General features: G+C 45.6%; 2 protein-coding genes across 2 annotated transcripts in view; both read right to left on the bottom strand.

Moving 5' to 3' along the window:
• LOC135824838 (ubiquitin-like modifier-activating enzyme 6) overlaps positions 1-9,837 on the bottom strand; it is a 53,179-nt gene extending 43,342 nt beyond the window's left edge. Inside the window, exons 1-10 of the mRNA XM_065337561.1 lie at positions 9,600-9,837; positions 9,005-9,099; positions 8,691-8,719; positions 7,608-7,705; positions 6,377-6,485; positions 4,789-4,869; positions 3,311-3,433; positions 2,976-3,099; positions 2,424-2,533; positions 852-914 (exon numbers count right to left, since the gene is read on the bottom strand). Coding sequence (XP_065193633.1) covers positions 852-914; positions 2,424-2,533; positions 2,976-3,099; positions 3,311-3,433; positions 4,789-4,869; positions 6,377-6,485; positions 7,608-7,705; positions 8,691-8,719; positions 9,005-9,099; positions 9,600-9,628 — 861 coding nt within the window. The 5' untranslated portion in view covers positions 9,629-9,837. The remainder of the gene's footprint in view (positions 1-851; positions 915-2,423; positions 2,534-2,975; positions 3,100-3,310; positions 3,434-4,788; positions 4,870-6,376; positions 6,486-7,607; positions 7,706-8,690; positions 8,720-9,004; positions 9,100-9,599) is intronic.
• A 1,032-nt stretch (positions 9,838-10,869) lies between these two features.
• On the bottom strand, positions 10,870-14,278 carry LOC135806989 (transmembrane protein 41A-like). Its single transcript, XM_065321093.1, has 5 exons — positions 13,947-14,278; positions 13,463-13,613; positions 12,697-12,858; positions 12,302-12,440; positions 10,870-11,568 (listed from the first exon to the last, which is right to left on the bottom strand). The coding sequence occupies exons 1-5, from the start codon at positions 14,060-14,062 to the stop codon at positions 11,372-11,374; spliced, it is 765 nt and encodes a 254-aa protein (XP_065177165.1). The 5' UTR covers positions 14,063-14,278; the 3' UTR covers positions 10,870-11,371.
• Between the last annotated feature and the right edge of the window lie 1,843 nt (positions 14,279-16,121).

Below are 16,121 nucleotides of genomic sequence, written 5' to 3'. Positions count from 1 at the left end.
TGTTTTGAACAAATCAATCAGTGCGTTGTACGAACTTTCGACACAGTCGTGATTCATTGCACTTTGTCATTGTACTTACCTGTTTCTGGCTTATGCTAAGAATAGCATGCTTCCCATGTACCACAGCATGCACCTTCACGTAAATACAATCCATCTGATATGTATATCGATTTTTTGTCAGATCTGGATAAGAAGAACTCCCGATAAGACAAACAAATTTGTTCAGTCCCTTGAAGTTCGTCCTAACGAGGTTTGACTGTACTTTCTATGTGTTTTTCAAGCACAGAAATCCATCATTGCAGTTGTACGATCCTTCTATGTTGTCAGTTCAGCGTGAGGGACAAACAAAGAAACTTTTGCTGGAACTTCAGTCGTGCTTGTCAACTTTTTAACCATTGGTAAACGTATTGTATGTACTAGCACCCATCAAGTTTGGCTGGCGAAAAATTCAAAATCTGGCGTGCGGCTTATGCTCTGAATGTCACAAAAAAAAGAATTTTGGGCCCGAAAAGGGGGTGCGGCTTAGACCCCGGAAAATACGGTAAAATGGTTTCTTTTCTGTGTGACAGTACTACAACTTTGAAAGTAATTTGTTTGCAGTTTCTGACAAGTCAATTCAGGCTATCCAGGTTTTTTCGATAGATTCTGCCTCGCCTTCAACTAATAAATTTGAACATTCAGTCGACATTGACTATGTTTCTTATAACAGTAATTCGGATTTCTGTCAGGTTTTCCAAGCGTCGGTGTGCTACACCAACTTCAAACAAAGAAAGCCATACGATGAGGGTCTCAGGGACGAAAAACTAACTTATTGTGATAACCAATAACACAATGCTGCAGCAGTAGCATACCTCGGGCTTGCAGAAATCTGGAATAATGCAATCCGGCTTGCAAAGCTGCTTTTCCAAGGACTCCTGTAGTTGATCAGACATACATGGCACATGGTACTCACGGTCAATGTCATAATCATACAGTGCTCACCTTCAATACAGACTATTACGTTGGCAGCTAGGACTGCTCAGCCGAAGTTGTATGGGGCAGAAATCGCAGACTCCCATTCATGCATGTGATGAAGATGGAACTACTGTAAATATACAAATCTTCGGCAGCTATTTAATTTCGGCTATACTGTAAAACGACAAACTTTCGCGAGCGATTTACTTTCGCGACTTTCGCGAGCAGAGCTGAATCGCGAAAGTTTGACACGCGAATAAGAAATTTGTACAATCATGTACTACGCGATGCGTCGATGATCGATCGTGCACTGTCTGTACATGCACTGCACAGACTCTGGACTAGCGCAGATCGGTGCTTGCACGGCTAAAGTCCAAAGCGCGCAGCTGTTGAAAGTTACGTACCAACACTAGTCTTCCAAGTTGTCGTTGGAGTACGGCGACTTGAACAGAATTGTAGAAGAGAATAAAACGATCGACTGGAGAATGTCTCAGTGTTGTGGAGAGTGTTTGGCCAGCTTGCTGTTGCGTAGATTTTAGTGTTGTACTGCGCGAAGAAGTCTTCTGAAGTTTATCGCCATTAGTATCGCAGTGGCTCAGCAGTTCGAAGAGAAAGCCTTCCGATGATCCCTCTTCGAAAACGCCATCCTTTCTTGCAGTACTAGTACTCACCTTATGATTATCTTTGATTCCTTGATTGATTCTTCCATTCTTTGATTTCTTCTCTCATTCTTCGTGCGCTCTGCGTCCCAGCACTCCAAGACTTCGTAAAATAACATTCTTGAAGATTTTCAGTGGAAGGTAAAATCGCTAAAATTAATCGCCGCTAACTGGTCCAGTTTGCCAAAACGCTAAATTTAGCCGCCGCGAAAGTTTGTCGTTTTACAGTATTCGGCACCGACCCAAAACGCCTAAATTAAAACGCCGATGAAATTTTTCACAGCATCTGTCGCACTATACCATGCCCTCTACCCCACGCCGAAAATAAATCGCCGCCGAAATGTCAAAAATCGTGAAGTGCCGAAATTTTGCAGCGCCGAAATTTTGTATATTTAGTATTTACAGTAGCTGATCTCACAACCAAATCCTTGTTTGAAAAGAGCTCAATAGTGCCTTGATTGGGCTCATCAGAGGGAGAGACAGGGAGAGAGAGAGAGAGAGAGAGAGAGAGAGAGAGAGAGAGAGAGGAGGGGGGGGGTGGCTGGATGGCCACACTAGTCACCTGGAGGTAACGGAGTATGTTGTTAGTAGTACTGGCGCAAGCTGTATAAAACATCAATTGAAAACTTGCACATTCACAACAATACAACAATACAACAAAACAACAATACAACAATACAACAATACAACAATACAACAATACAACAATACAACAATACAACAATACAACAATACAACAATACAACAATATAGTACGCACAAAACATGCTTCTATAATTATACTGTGCACAAACAGCTGGTCATACTTACAAAATTAACTGTCTGCGGCATCTTCACTTGTCGAAATATGCCACCATGCGCATGGGAGGCAAATTCTTCCCCACTCGTATCGCCAATTCGAAATTCACGCGGTGACAGGACTGGAAAGAACACCACCAACACACAGTGCAGTGACTACCAAGAATGCATGATTATCTGAATGCTAATGTACACAAATGCATACCGTGGAGTACTATATTCATATTTTTGGGAAGTAATTTGCGTCGATTTGGGCAAGCAGCTCTCATAGAATCGCTTTCCATCAGCTGGGCCACAGCATGGATATTCAAAAAGTCCAAACGCTATGTAATAAAATTTAATTATGATGTGTATAATGTATGAGAGCCATGTACATTTTGCCTCACTTTCCTAACCAATCGTTTCTAGAAGCTCTGATCAATATCCTGTATACGGTGCACTGTACGTTATTCCACCAGGGGACATAAAGTACAGAACAGTAAGGAGAGAGGTACACCAGCCCAAACAGGTGGGTTTCCTAAGATAAAGAGGCACTACGAGTCTCGTAGATACTGGGAGCAATACCTTTGACTTCGTAGCAGTTGCCATTAAGCGCTGTCATGCCATTCACTTCGGAGAAGCGCACATGCATACCGCTCTCAAGACCATGAATTTGATTTTCCAAGCAGCTCACAACACCTGGGTTAGCCTGGAAAGAAACAAGTACACATCCAGCCGGATAGAGACACAGACATGGAGCATTGAGCAACATCTCTGCCATTACGCAATGCAACACACAGCTGGAGTGGAGCTGCACAAAGTGGGGTGCAGCCGCTCAATAATCATTCCAAGTGTTCATCGAATCCCCATTAATTATCGGTAAAACAAAGTCAAAGCACACCAAACCACTACGGCAGTACCTTTGTGATGCCACCAACGAAACCTTCCACGGGCTCTTCATCATTGTAGTCGGCGACCTCAAAGCTGTCACCGAAATCGCAGAATACGGACCCAAACACACCGCGGACACTGCCACAGATGAACTGCATTGGAAGAGCAAGATAACAAAGATACAAGCACGGGCACACATACACCTCCTGATATTGCCATAATGATAAGTAAAATAATACAAAAAGACTACCATAATTATATCTCCATTGTAAGCTTCAGGCTTGAATTATACGGGTACCATAATAAGCTATCGGGAAGGTTCAGCCACGATCGGGTAGGTCCAGCCACCATCGGGCAGGTCCAGCCACTGTCGGGCAGGCCCAGCCACTGTCGGGCAGGCCCAGCCACTGTCGGGCAGGCCCAGCCACTGTCGGGCAGGCCCAGCCACTGTCGGGCAGGCCCAGCCACTGTCGGGCAGGCCCAGCCACTGTCGGGCAGGCCCAGCCACTGTCGGGCAGGCCCAGCCACTGTCGGGCAGGCCCAGCCACTGTCGGGCAGGCCCAGCCACTGTCGGGCAGGCCCAGCCACTGCCGGGCAGGCCCAGCCACTGTCGGGCAGGCCCAGCCACTATCGGGCAGGCCCAGCCACTGTCGGGCAGGCCCAGCCACTATCGGGCAGGGTACCGGGTAACCTACAAGCTATCGGGTTGGGCTAGGGAGACCCTGTGAGCTATCAGGCGGGCCAAGTCACTATCGGGTCTGGATGCAAGTGCGGTAACCTGTAAGCTATCGGGCGGGCCAAGCCACTTTAGGGTCGGATCACGTGTGCCCTACAAGCTACCGGGCAGGCCAAGCCACATTAGGGTCGGATCACGTGTGCCCTACAAGCTATCGCGCGGGCCAAGCCACTTTAGGGTCGGGTCACGTGTGCCCTACAAGCTATCGGGCAGGCCAAGCCACTTTAGGGTCGGATCATGTGTGCCCTACAAGCTACCGGGCAGGCCAAGCCACTTTAGGGTCGGATCATGTGTGCCCTACAAGCTATCGGGCGGGCCAAGCCACTTTAGTGTGGGATCACGTGTGCCCTACAAGCTACCGGGCAGGCCAAGCCACTTTAGGGTCGGATCACGTGTGCCCTACAAGCTATCGGGCGGGCCAAGCCACTTTAGTGTGGGATCACGTGTGCCCTACAAGCTATCGCGCAGGCCCAGGCGCGCCCGATAGGGTTGGGTTATGGATACCATATGAGCTATCAGGCGGGCCCAGCCAATATCGACGAGTCAGGTTGCGGGTACTTTATAAGCTAATGGGTGGGCCCTCATGCATGCGATGTCTTCTGCTGTAGTTATTGCGCATGCGCTAGACTTTTGCCCGTCTTTTTTATCGTTTGGAAATTTGGGGCACACCATATCCAGGCTGTTCTGGTACAAGCTGCATTACGCATTGTACATGTACTCCCCACTTCAACTAACATAGCATTGTGTGACAGTGTACCACATTCAACATACCTTGATAGGTGGCGAATGATTGCGACAGTACTCATCAACGAGCAGGGAAAGAGAATGTGTGGCATCCACCAGTATAACACACTGCAGACAAACAACAGTCAAACAACAATGATGTGCTTACTGTCAAGTACAGACTAGCAAGTGTATGTCAAATTAGCCACAGTGTGCGTGACAAAGGCAGGAAACGCTGCAAGAGGCAAGACAATATGCTTTTCAACCCACCAGAGAGACCACCGAATCAGTATCAACTTAAAGGGAGAGTGAGTGAGAGAGAGTGAGAGTGAGAGAGAGTGAGAGTGAGAGTGAGAGAGAGAGAGAGAGAGAGAGAGAGAGAGAGAGAGAGAGAGAGAGAGAGAGAGAGAGAGAGAGAGAGAGAGAGAGAGAGAGAGAGAGAGAGAGAGAGAGAGAGAGGAGTAAGAGTAAGAAAAAGAGTGTGTGTGAGAGAGAGAGAGAGAGAGAGAGAGAGAGAGAGAGAGAGAGAGAGAGAGAGAGAGAGAGAGAGAGAGAGAGAGAGAGAGAGAGAGAGAGAGAGAGAGAGAGAGAGAGAGTAAGAGTAAGAAAAAGAGTGTGTGAGAGAGAGAGAGAGAGAGAGAGAGAGAGAGAGAGAGAGAGAGAGAGAGAGAGAGAGAGAGAGAGAGAGAGAGAGAGAGAGAGAGAGAGAGAGAGAGAGAGAGAGAGAGAGAGAGAGAGAGAGAGAGAGAGAGAGAGAGAGAGAGAGAGAGAGAGAGAGAGAGAGAGAGATGCCTAGTGTAACAACAGACATATTCTCCATAGAACTTAACGCCGGTTAGAAAGTGTGGGAAAGCATTCCTGTGTCTTATAAGAAAGCAAAGAAGGTGAGACATTGAAAGGCGACAGGCTGAGCATGCCGTGATAAATGTAGCAGTAAAGGGTCACACAATAGTCACACAATATTGAACTGTTGCGTGTGTAAGCACACCAGAAGAAACCAAAATTGTATCAGACATGAAACACATCGCCATACTCTAATCAAGTATGACATAACAAGTGGTGGGGGGTGCGACAAAAGTTGGAGCAAAAATATATTGTGAATAGTTAGCGGGTGAGGCTGGAAGCTTAGCACTTCAGTGCTACATAATCTAGATGGTCATGGTAAGTTATAGCAGCATTACAATGTGAACGCATACGCGTGTACGCTCATACACGCACACGTCATGTTTCGCAGCAAATCCCTTCTGATGATTGGGTTAATACGGAAGTTTGACCTCACGTTTCCTTTAGGATCTATTGTAAACCTGGCAATTTCAGCGACACGGAAAACTTAGCAATTTTAGTGAATGCTCAATGCCATGTATTTAGACAGAAATCTTCAAGTGCTAAGTAGAAACACGGCTAAAAGACTATCAGAATCAAATTGCTAAAATTTACGAATATATTCAATATATTCGTCGCTAAGCTTTGCCGGCTTACAGTAGATCAGCTGCTACATGGGGTTCCCTGCAATCTTGTACATGTAAACAAGAATGTGTTACTTCGAAGTAAGAGTTGTTTTCTAAAGCATTTTGGTCTGCAGTAGCTTATGGTGGGCGATAGAAGTTGAACAAATAGGATAAAAAAGCTAGCTCACCTGAAAATCGTCCAGCTGGCTAAGACTGTCGCCGGTCAACGGTGATGAAGAAGACACCACCGACACATACGGGTTCAGCTCCGCTAAGCGAGGTAAGCAAGCCGAGGCGCTGAAGACAGTGAATTGAGAGACAGTGACCGCAGGGGACAGAGATAGAACAACAACAACCAGTCAAACAAGATGCAAGACATGGAGTGAATCCCACACAACTCTGAGAGGGAGCTAAAAGTTGCGTTTACATTGTTTCAGAAAAAGAAGTGAGAGAGATCATAGCTATACAACGCTACCTATTGGTGTTCTGATCATCTGAACTGATGCCAGTATGTGCGTACATGTACATACATCCGGTTCGTTCCTGACGCACTCTTGAAAATGTAGAATGTACCAGTTATGAGGACTCCACGTGTACACTGTATTAAAAGTTTTGTTCAAGAAGAACACCTAGATTGCACTGTAGAAACTGTATCTTATCTTTAACAACATTATGAAAGCTACAACAAGTCGGTATCTGTAAAGGAAGTCATCAGATACCAAACAAGGACCAGAGTCCCAACGAAAACGGCAAAATATCCCATGCTCTATATTTGCAAAGTGGACCGTCTATTATCTCCCTGGTTAACTGTCAGCCCCAGTCAAGGAGCCTTCGTGCTGCAAAAAGAAATTAGTGACCAGATCAGAGTGTTGGAGAACTCACCACTCACTGCATTGTGATCATAGCCATTACGGCTCTACCACGCACATGCTTACATTCACACCAGTCTTAGGTTTACTACATGTATACTGGAGTTACTTCCCCAATGTTGCCGGCACGCTACAATCGTGCAATCAACGCCACAGATAGCTTCGCAATAACTATGCTATGGCACTGCATCAGCTCAGCAGCACGGGGAAGCGGCTCCAGCACGGAAGCACAGTAGCAGCAGCATACAACCAAGCCACCGGCGATTACGTCAGGGGCGGATCCAGGGGGTTCCGGGGGTTCCCTGGAACCCCCTAAATGTCGCAGATGTACTACTGGAAACCATATGCATGTACTTGCACATGTATCAGCTATTCAGTTTTGCCTAAACTGGAACCCCCATGTAGAGATCTCTGGATCCACTCCCGTACATGCACACGGGCTACATACAGCAAGTGCCAGCAGCGACAGAATCTCCAGAATCTCCACCAAAACAGCAAAATACTCAACACTCTTCATTACCATTCAAATAGTGGACAATAGATGTCTTACCGGTTAGAACCCCCATTCAAGGTGTCTTCGTGTCGCAGAAAGAAATTAGTGGCCAGATCAGAGACACATGCTGTTTGTGTGTCGTGTACCGTAACACTCTGTAACAGCAACAGCAACAGCAGTGGCAGCAACACACCTAGAACACTCAGACTTTGTCAATTCGACCTTAGTTGCTCACTAGGCTTCAGAGTGACTGGTTTGGCCAAACACTCCGCTGGTGAGACCTGACTAAAGCCAAAGCAGCTAGTTGTCTGGAGATTGAACATTCTACAAAACATGCGCTAGCACCTTAGAACTACAATGTACAGTGCCTAAGAAAACACTGGTCCACCGAGTACTGATACTATGATGTACCACTACAGCTTCAGTGCTACAAATCTATTCAGTGTAGTATTGTGCCAATATCGTCACTACAGCAGCAGTGTTGCAACTCAATACCCTAATGGTATGGTGCTAATTAGAGTATTGAATTATATTGATAGTGATAGAACACTGCTAAACACTGAGCATAGACAGGTACAGTGATGCCTATCCGCATATGATATGCATGGCAACAGAAAATACAGTACTTTGAAGTATAACATTACATGTAGTGGCCACAGTGTGCTAGAAGCAGTGCGTGTCTGTCACATCCTGTACTTGCCCGATTAGAAGTTGCGTCCAATCAAAGGTGGCACCCCATTCTCTTCAGGCCTCTGTTATATAGTTTCAGTGTGTTATCTTGAGTAGGAAGCGGTTTTAGAGCAGACCTGCTCTTTGCCATTCACTCTCCCGATAAGGGCAATTTTGACGAAACATAATAATTGATTGATAAACATTCGATATTGTTGCAGAGTAAATGGGACAGAGTGGGTCTGCTCTAAAACCACTTCCTATGAAGGAAGCTCCAGGAAGCCTCACCACTGCTATAAACTTGAGTAATAAGTCTAACTTCGCTGTCAGTCACACCCCCTTCATTGGCCTTGGGGCTTCGTGTGAAAAGATGATGCGACTAGTTCAGGGAGAAATGGTACTTGAGAGTATCAATACAACAACTTCACACTCATGCATACCAATTGACCTGAGAAAGCCTCGCACACTTACACGAACACCAGCAAGGATAACATTCTTTGCTGCACAGACGGCAAAAGAGCAACAATGCAGAGAATTAAAAGTTTAAGTAAAACGCAAGCACGAATCACTAAAGTAGAAAATCAGTTAAAGGTGAGCATCACAGCACACACTTATCTTCCTGTACGATGAAATAGGTACCTGAGCAAACCTAGACAGTTGACTGCCACACAGCATACAGGCGGCGGTGGTGGTGATGGGTTTGTCCATTGCACCAACATAAAATTTAACGTATTACTAATTCTATAATTATTATGATGTAGAATGTACAGTAGGACCTTACTAACCTGTCTCAACACCTAGCCCAGTCATGCCGCTGATGAATACATTGCAGCGAGCCATGCGTAACATGGCACTGTCACCCAGGACATAGCGCTGGCGACTGGAAAACAAAAGGTTTCGCAGCAACAGCAATAATACACACCAATGACAGGAACACCAGCTACCAGCAGGACCACCAGTGCCCCTCGGGTGGGGGATGATACGAACTGATATCTGGAACATCAGCAAGAGCAGTAATCTAACCAAAGTAAATTGTAATCAATCGGCTTGATTCTGCAACTGTATGATGTAATTTTTAAAGTAGTTCACAGCCACATATCTTCTGTCGTTACCACTGATAACTAAAAAGTACTTGGTATTCATAAGTGAAGAAGAAGTTGCAGAAGTTCATCACTCATTTTATGTCATTTATATAGATAGATTTCCGTTTTTGAAAATTGAGTATGTTTCATAAGTGATTATTATTATAAATTTATAATTATTGGATGAAGAATTTCTGTAAATGAGAACAGTACAGTGCGCAGCTAAGACATTATATTCGACTGTTGGTTATTCATCAACAATTGAAGTATAACACCAATATCGGTCCGCGCAAGTTACCTGTACAAAGAATCATCAATTTCAGTCATTCTTGCTCTCAGCTGAATTGGTTGCAAGACTGCCTGCCCTGAGGCCAGAGGCTTCGCTTTCTTCGCCTCACCCGCCGTCCTTAGGCTTTACAGTATTGGCTTCTATTCACTGGGGATACACTTCGTTTTGCAATTGTATCCCAGTTCTCCGAATCCTCAAAGAAATTTCACCTTTACTGCTTTCGTAAACATAAAAACACAAGCAGCATGCAGCTCAGCTAGCGCTATAGCTACATGAAAAGATTTGCTGGCTGATTTTGAAAAGAAAAATGCAGCGATGATTGGAAAGGGGATTTCCCTGTAGTCATGGTACATGGCCGGCACGTCATCGTATGAGCATGAGCAAGAGGTCATAACCCCCGGCCGGGGGCCCGGGGGTTATGAACTCATGGTATGAGTATGAGCAAGAGTACATAACCCCCCGGGGGGTTATCCGGGGGGTTATGTACTCTTGGTATGAGTCGACTCGCTGGCTCACTGGCAGTACCGGTTACGGGTACGGTATCCTGATAATTCGTAGATTATCTACTCTTGACATGTACATGTATGTCAAAATGCTCGCATTGACACGTAGAGTTACACTACGCATCTTAGACACAAATTTAATGGACACTGAACTGCCTGCGGGTGCAAACTAAACTGATTTGATGAAAATAGTGAACTTCTATGTTTGCCATCAGCACAAATCCCACACATTTTCTAAAGCGAGCATGCATCTCATAAGTTCGCATTTTTTTGCAAACGTAACGCATTTCGAATACACAGTAGACTTTACCCCCCCCCCCCCCCCTCTATTCGAAAGTCCTATCACACATGTTCTGCATCCATTCCCCATGGTATGCTTATGTACATCATACTACATGTACAATAAGTCATGCCGCATGATGGTATGAATGTTTTGATACAGTAGCACCACATCTACTGAATACATTACAAGTAACAGTTACCGTATTATCTCTAATAATATAAGCACGGTCCTTTATTTTTTCAATGTACCTCCGCCCCGTGCTATTAATGGAGATGTTCCTTTATTGGAGACTGTTCCATTATTATTTCAACCTCATTTCAGAGGCATGTTGCCATGCCAAATTCATGTCAGACACACACATTTCAGGGGGTTTTCGCCGTAAGTGGACTTCTGATTAACCGGACATAACCAGTTCGAGGTTCTAATTATTATTATTATTCGAATTATCAAGCTCGCGCTGGCGTGCCCTTCATCATCGTCCCGTTATAAAAAGTAGGTGGACCAGCTGCACTCTGATCTGATTTCTTGCAGCAAGAATGAAATAGAAAGTTAAAGTTGGGAACTTGAGAGAGTGTTCCTCACTCATTGCATAAATAAACAAAACAAAAACCTAGAAAAGTATAGGAAAATAGGTATCTTGTACGAAACACAAGCTTGTGGAGGATGTACTAGTATGCCTACTTGTAAGAGCAGACATGTCTTTTCATAACCAAAACTTTGCATTCAAAAAGCTTTTGAAAATAGTTCAGGCATCTCAGAGAAATATTTGTTTCTAATTTCAACAATGTTCAAGATAGTTCTGCTTTGGACAATAAATAACGCGGAATTCATCATTCCACAAATAGTTCTAGTGCTCAAAACAACACAGTGCAAAGAAAGCCTCTGCCTCCCAAAGCTTCAGACACAAGTTTCAGAAGAATGCTGTGGAATGGGAGCCAATGCTTACCTCAATAAATCAAATACTTTGAAGTACAACCTAGATTTTCGACTTTCCATCATGAGGATTTCGGCTTTGTACATTGATCAGCCTCATTAGAACTAGGTTTTGAGATGAGCATTGCTGGCAAAGTGGAAACAAGCGCCATGGAGGCCAACATGATGACAATGCGAAGAGAAAACAGGTCACTGACAGCCTGCAGCTGGCTAACGATGAGTCCACCTTGAACACAAAGAAAATTGTATGGTGCCAGCCCTGAGAAAGCAAGGACAACAGTAATGGACAAGAGAACAGGCAAACGCGACATTCCGCATGAATTAGTAAGGTATTGACCCGATCATCAAGCCACTCAGGTAAACTAGGATCCGTTGAAACCCATCAGGTCTGTGTTGAAGACTTGAACCTAACATCTGCAAAGGGCAGGTCCAGTAAGTATGGGATGGGGCTACGTAACCAATTGATATTCACAACACAGCAGCACAGTGTCGCCATACCATGTACAGCAGCATAGTGTCTAGTGTTGACAGCTCATACACATCCAGCCGACAGCCATGCCAATGGGGCCATGCAATGCATTGATCACTGATTCAATGTGTTCCAAGCAGGGTGCACGGCTACATGACAAGCTACACATGCTGAATACAGTATACTACACGACTGAACTACTAATGTATGTAGTCATGCAATTATCAAGGTAAAGGCAAAGGTCACCCATAGTCAATTCTGACAGTAGGGGCAAGAAGTGTTAGAGATCTCCTGTTTCACAAAGCTGGACATAGCGAGGGCGGTGCTCATCACCTCTCCCTCGTCACCTTGCCTCCTAACCGAAGTCAGATACCCATTCCTAAGTAGGTCTACTGGAGGCAACTAGAGGGGAACAAGATAGAAGGTTACTTTTACCTACTTAACCATGACATACAGGTCTAACACCAAACCCTACCGTTCTACACAGATTACGCAAGAGACTGGCAGAACAGAGAGGACTTACCAATCAGCACGGATACAAAGAATTGGGAAATCGGTACACCAGCAAGAGGCGATACCACATTGATCATCCAATTCGGCGTCATCGGGAAAAGGCGCAGAGATACCAGGAAAAAGAAGAGCCGGTGTTGATTGGAATGAACCTGCATAGAGAAAGAGAGAAAAAGAGATAGTACACAGACAGAAAATGCAAATATCAAAATGTCATAGTGAGTGCTACACTGACCGAGTAGAGGTGTGTAGCTGGTGACCACACTCTTGAAACTTTTAGACAGACAAAACTATCACAAAAGCCGTCAGTCAATATGACGTTGGACTGAAGAAGTCAGATTGAAAAGGCGATAAAAGCAGGAGTTGGATGGCATGTTTTCAAACAAGTACACACAACTCACTACTTACCGATTGTTCCATGCTTGACAACCGGTGCGGAAAGTACGTCTCTAGAATGGGCCGGCCAAAATATTTGGATAGAAGAAAGCAGCAGGTTGCACCACACGCTGTCAGCACACAGACCAATGGGAATCCGGTGGGCAAGCCAAACAGAGCTCCAGCAAAAACATTCTAAACACGCACACACAAAGAAATAGAAGAAAAGGCACAGGAGCATGAGTTACACTGCACCTTTTGTTTTTAAGCAAGTCATTCGGACATCAAGCCCTCAAGCTCTCAGCAATAGCTGTGGTCCAATCATGCTTCATTTGAATGCAAACAAACAGGTCCATAAGGATCATTGTTTGTCGTCACGTCCTCACTTCACGTACTGAAATACTCAGTAGACCATCTTGTGGCGAAGTACGGCGCTGCTTGGTAAAGTCTGGGCATCTTGAGTCAGCTAGCACAGTGCACTATACAGCCTCAGCTCTCTGTGAACACTGGGGTGCGCACTGGTGCAGGGCGCTGACTACTGTACTTCTCAGCCCGAGCTTCATTGAGCACGACTGCACTGGAACAAGCTGCACATACATGTACAGTCATGCATTTTAACCGCGGAAGGTTGTAGTAAGGTCACTGTTTCCAAACACAGTGTCCTCCACCTTGTTTCTTGCTGTCAATCTAACAATATGCATGAACTATAACAAGGTTTATCTAATACTAGTTTTGAACTAGTGTTTGGTTATATAATATGTACAGCCATGTACGTGTAGGTAGTATGGTGTGTACTTACCAGCAATGCAGAACCAGGAATAGCAAACGCTTGTTTGAACAAGAAACTCAGGCAGAAAACTAGGAGCAGCCTCGAGAAATGGATTTCTAAGTGGCCACGCAACGATGACACTAGAGTCTGTATTTCAGCCAGTGATGATGGGTAGGAGACGCTACAGACACAGAATGCATGTGTGTGAATACACATACACACCAAGCACATACACACACACACACACGCACATGCACATACGAACGTACGCACGCTCATATGAGCGTGTGCACCCACACACACATCCACACTCACCCACACCGACACACCCACCCACACCGACACCCACACACACACCATTCAATAATCTGGTACAGCCTTAACTTGGAACCAGCTGTGTATCTCATTACTTGTACAAACGTCTGGTATAGTGTAAAATAATGTAGAAGATATTAGACCTGGTATGACTAGAATGGTTCATACATGTACTCCTGACCTTAGACTTAGTTCTTACCCATCTGAGCTTTCGATGAAAGAAAGTGCATAATATGATACTGCGTACAACACTAGCAAAGATCCAATGAAACTGGTCACAATACCCAGCAAGGATTTCCACACCTGTCCTTTCATCGTGGAATAATAATGAATCCACAACTACGTAACGCTATGTAACCACCTGCACAGTCCGGTGTCCAGTGTATCACTGCTGGAAATAGTATAAAACAATAAGCACTGCTACGATAGAAAAGGCCAGGATATCCGGATACCGGTATATCAACAAAGACATGAAACCAGCGCAGTGTCGTGAAAGAAACACAAGTTGAAGTAGTTTGAATGACGAAGAAAAAGCAAGATCAAGTCCATAATTTTATACAAGATGACTGCACTGCAGTTTTGCACTAAATAATTAATTGCAGGCGGGGAGTCCCCGCATCCGGTCCCGTGCTCCGCGTGACCAGGCCGGGAGCCCTGCCCAGTGTGTTGGGCTCCCCGGCCTGGACCATGGCCTGGGTATGACTGCATGCATCAGACTTCATGTATTACTGATCCGAAACTCAGTCTACAGACTCAAGGCTCTTGTCGTGTGTACACGGTGACACCTTTGGTAAAGTTTGGAAACACTGAGGCTGTGCTAACAGAGGTTGATCGCTCTCACTGATGATTATAATTATCATGGCATGGCTGTGCAGCGTCACCGTGGAGTGATACTGCGGCATTATGTCATCATTACCAAGAGTGTCGCATAACCCCCAGGGGTTATGCGACACTCTTGGTGATACTGATAGTACTACCAATCGCCGCAAGAGGCCGGGCCGATCCATCAAACCGAATGTCAGTGCATGGCGACAAACATTCAGTCACACAATGCCTGCATACGTCATAGTATACCACAGCACACTGCCGCAGGGCACTAGACATGCCGCGACGCACGCATGCATGCACAAAACGCGCACGCATGCACACACGCATGCACACACGCACGCACGCATGCATGCACACCCACACCCACACCCACACCCACACACACACACACACACACACACACACACACACACACACACACACACACACACACACACACACACACACACACACACACACACACACACACACACACACACACACACACACACACACACACACACACACACACACACACACACACACACACACACACACACACACACACACACACACACACACACACACACACACACACACACACACACACACACACACACACACACACACACACACACACACACACACACACACACACACACACACACACACACACACACACACACACACACACACACACACACACACACACACACACACACACACACACACACACACACACACACACACACACACACACACACACACACACACACACACACACACACACACACACACACACACACACACACACACACACACACACACACACACACACACACACACACACACACACACACACACACACACACACACACACACACACACACACACACACACACACACACACACACACACACACACACACACACACACACACACACACACACACACACACACACACACACACACACACACACACACACACACACACACACACACACACACACACACACACACACACACACACACACACACACACACACACACACACACACACACACACACACACACACACACACACACACACACACACACACACACACACACACACACACACACACACACACACACACACACACACACACACACACACACACACACACACACACACACACACACACACACACACACACACACACACACACACACACACACACACACACACACACACACACACACACACACACACACACACACACACACACACACACACACACACACACACACACACACACACACACACACACACACACACACACACACACACACACACACACACACACACACACACACACACACACACACACACACACACACACACACACACACACACACACACACACACACACACACACACACACACACACACACACACACACACACACACACACACACACACACACACACACACACACACACACACACACACACACACACACACACACACACACACACACACACACACACACACACACACACACACACACACACACACACACACACA

This window comes from Sycon ciliatum, chromosome 1 (assembly GCF_964019385.1).
Source record: "Sycon ciliatum chromosome 1, ocSycCili1.1, whole genome shotgun sequence".
NCBI lineage: Eukaryota > Metazoa > Porifera > Calcarea > Leucosolenida > Sycettidae > Sycon > Sycon ciliatum.
Note: the sequence above shows the minus strand (reverse complement) of the source record. Positions and strands in the feature narration are given on the sequence as shown.

Coding starts and splice junctions, on each gene's coding strand:
- LOC135806989 (XM_065321093.1), bottom strand. CDS start 14,062: ATGAAAGGACAGGTGTGGAAATCCTTGCTGGGTATTGTGACCAGTTTC. Junction 13,614..13,946: donor TTCATCGAAAGCTCAGATGG/GTAAGAACTAAG, acceptor CTGTGTCTGTAG/CGTCTCCTACCCATCATCAC. Junction 12,859..13,462: donor TTCCTGGTTCTGCATTGCTG/GTAAGTACACAC, acceptor GTGCGTGTTTAG/AATGTTTTTGCTGGAGCTCT.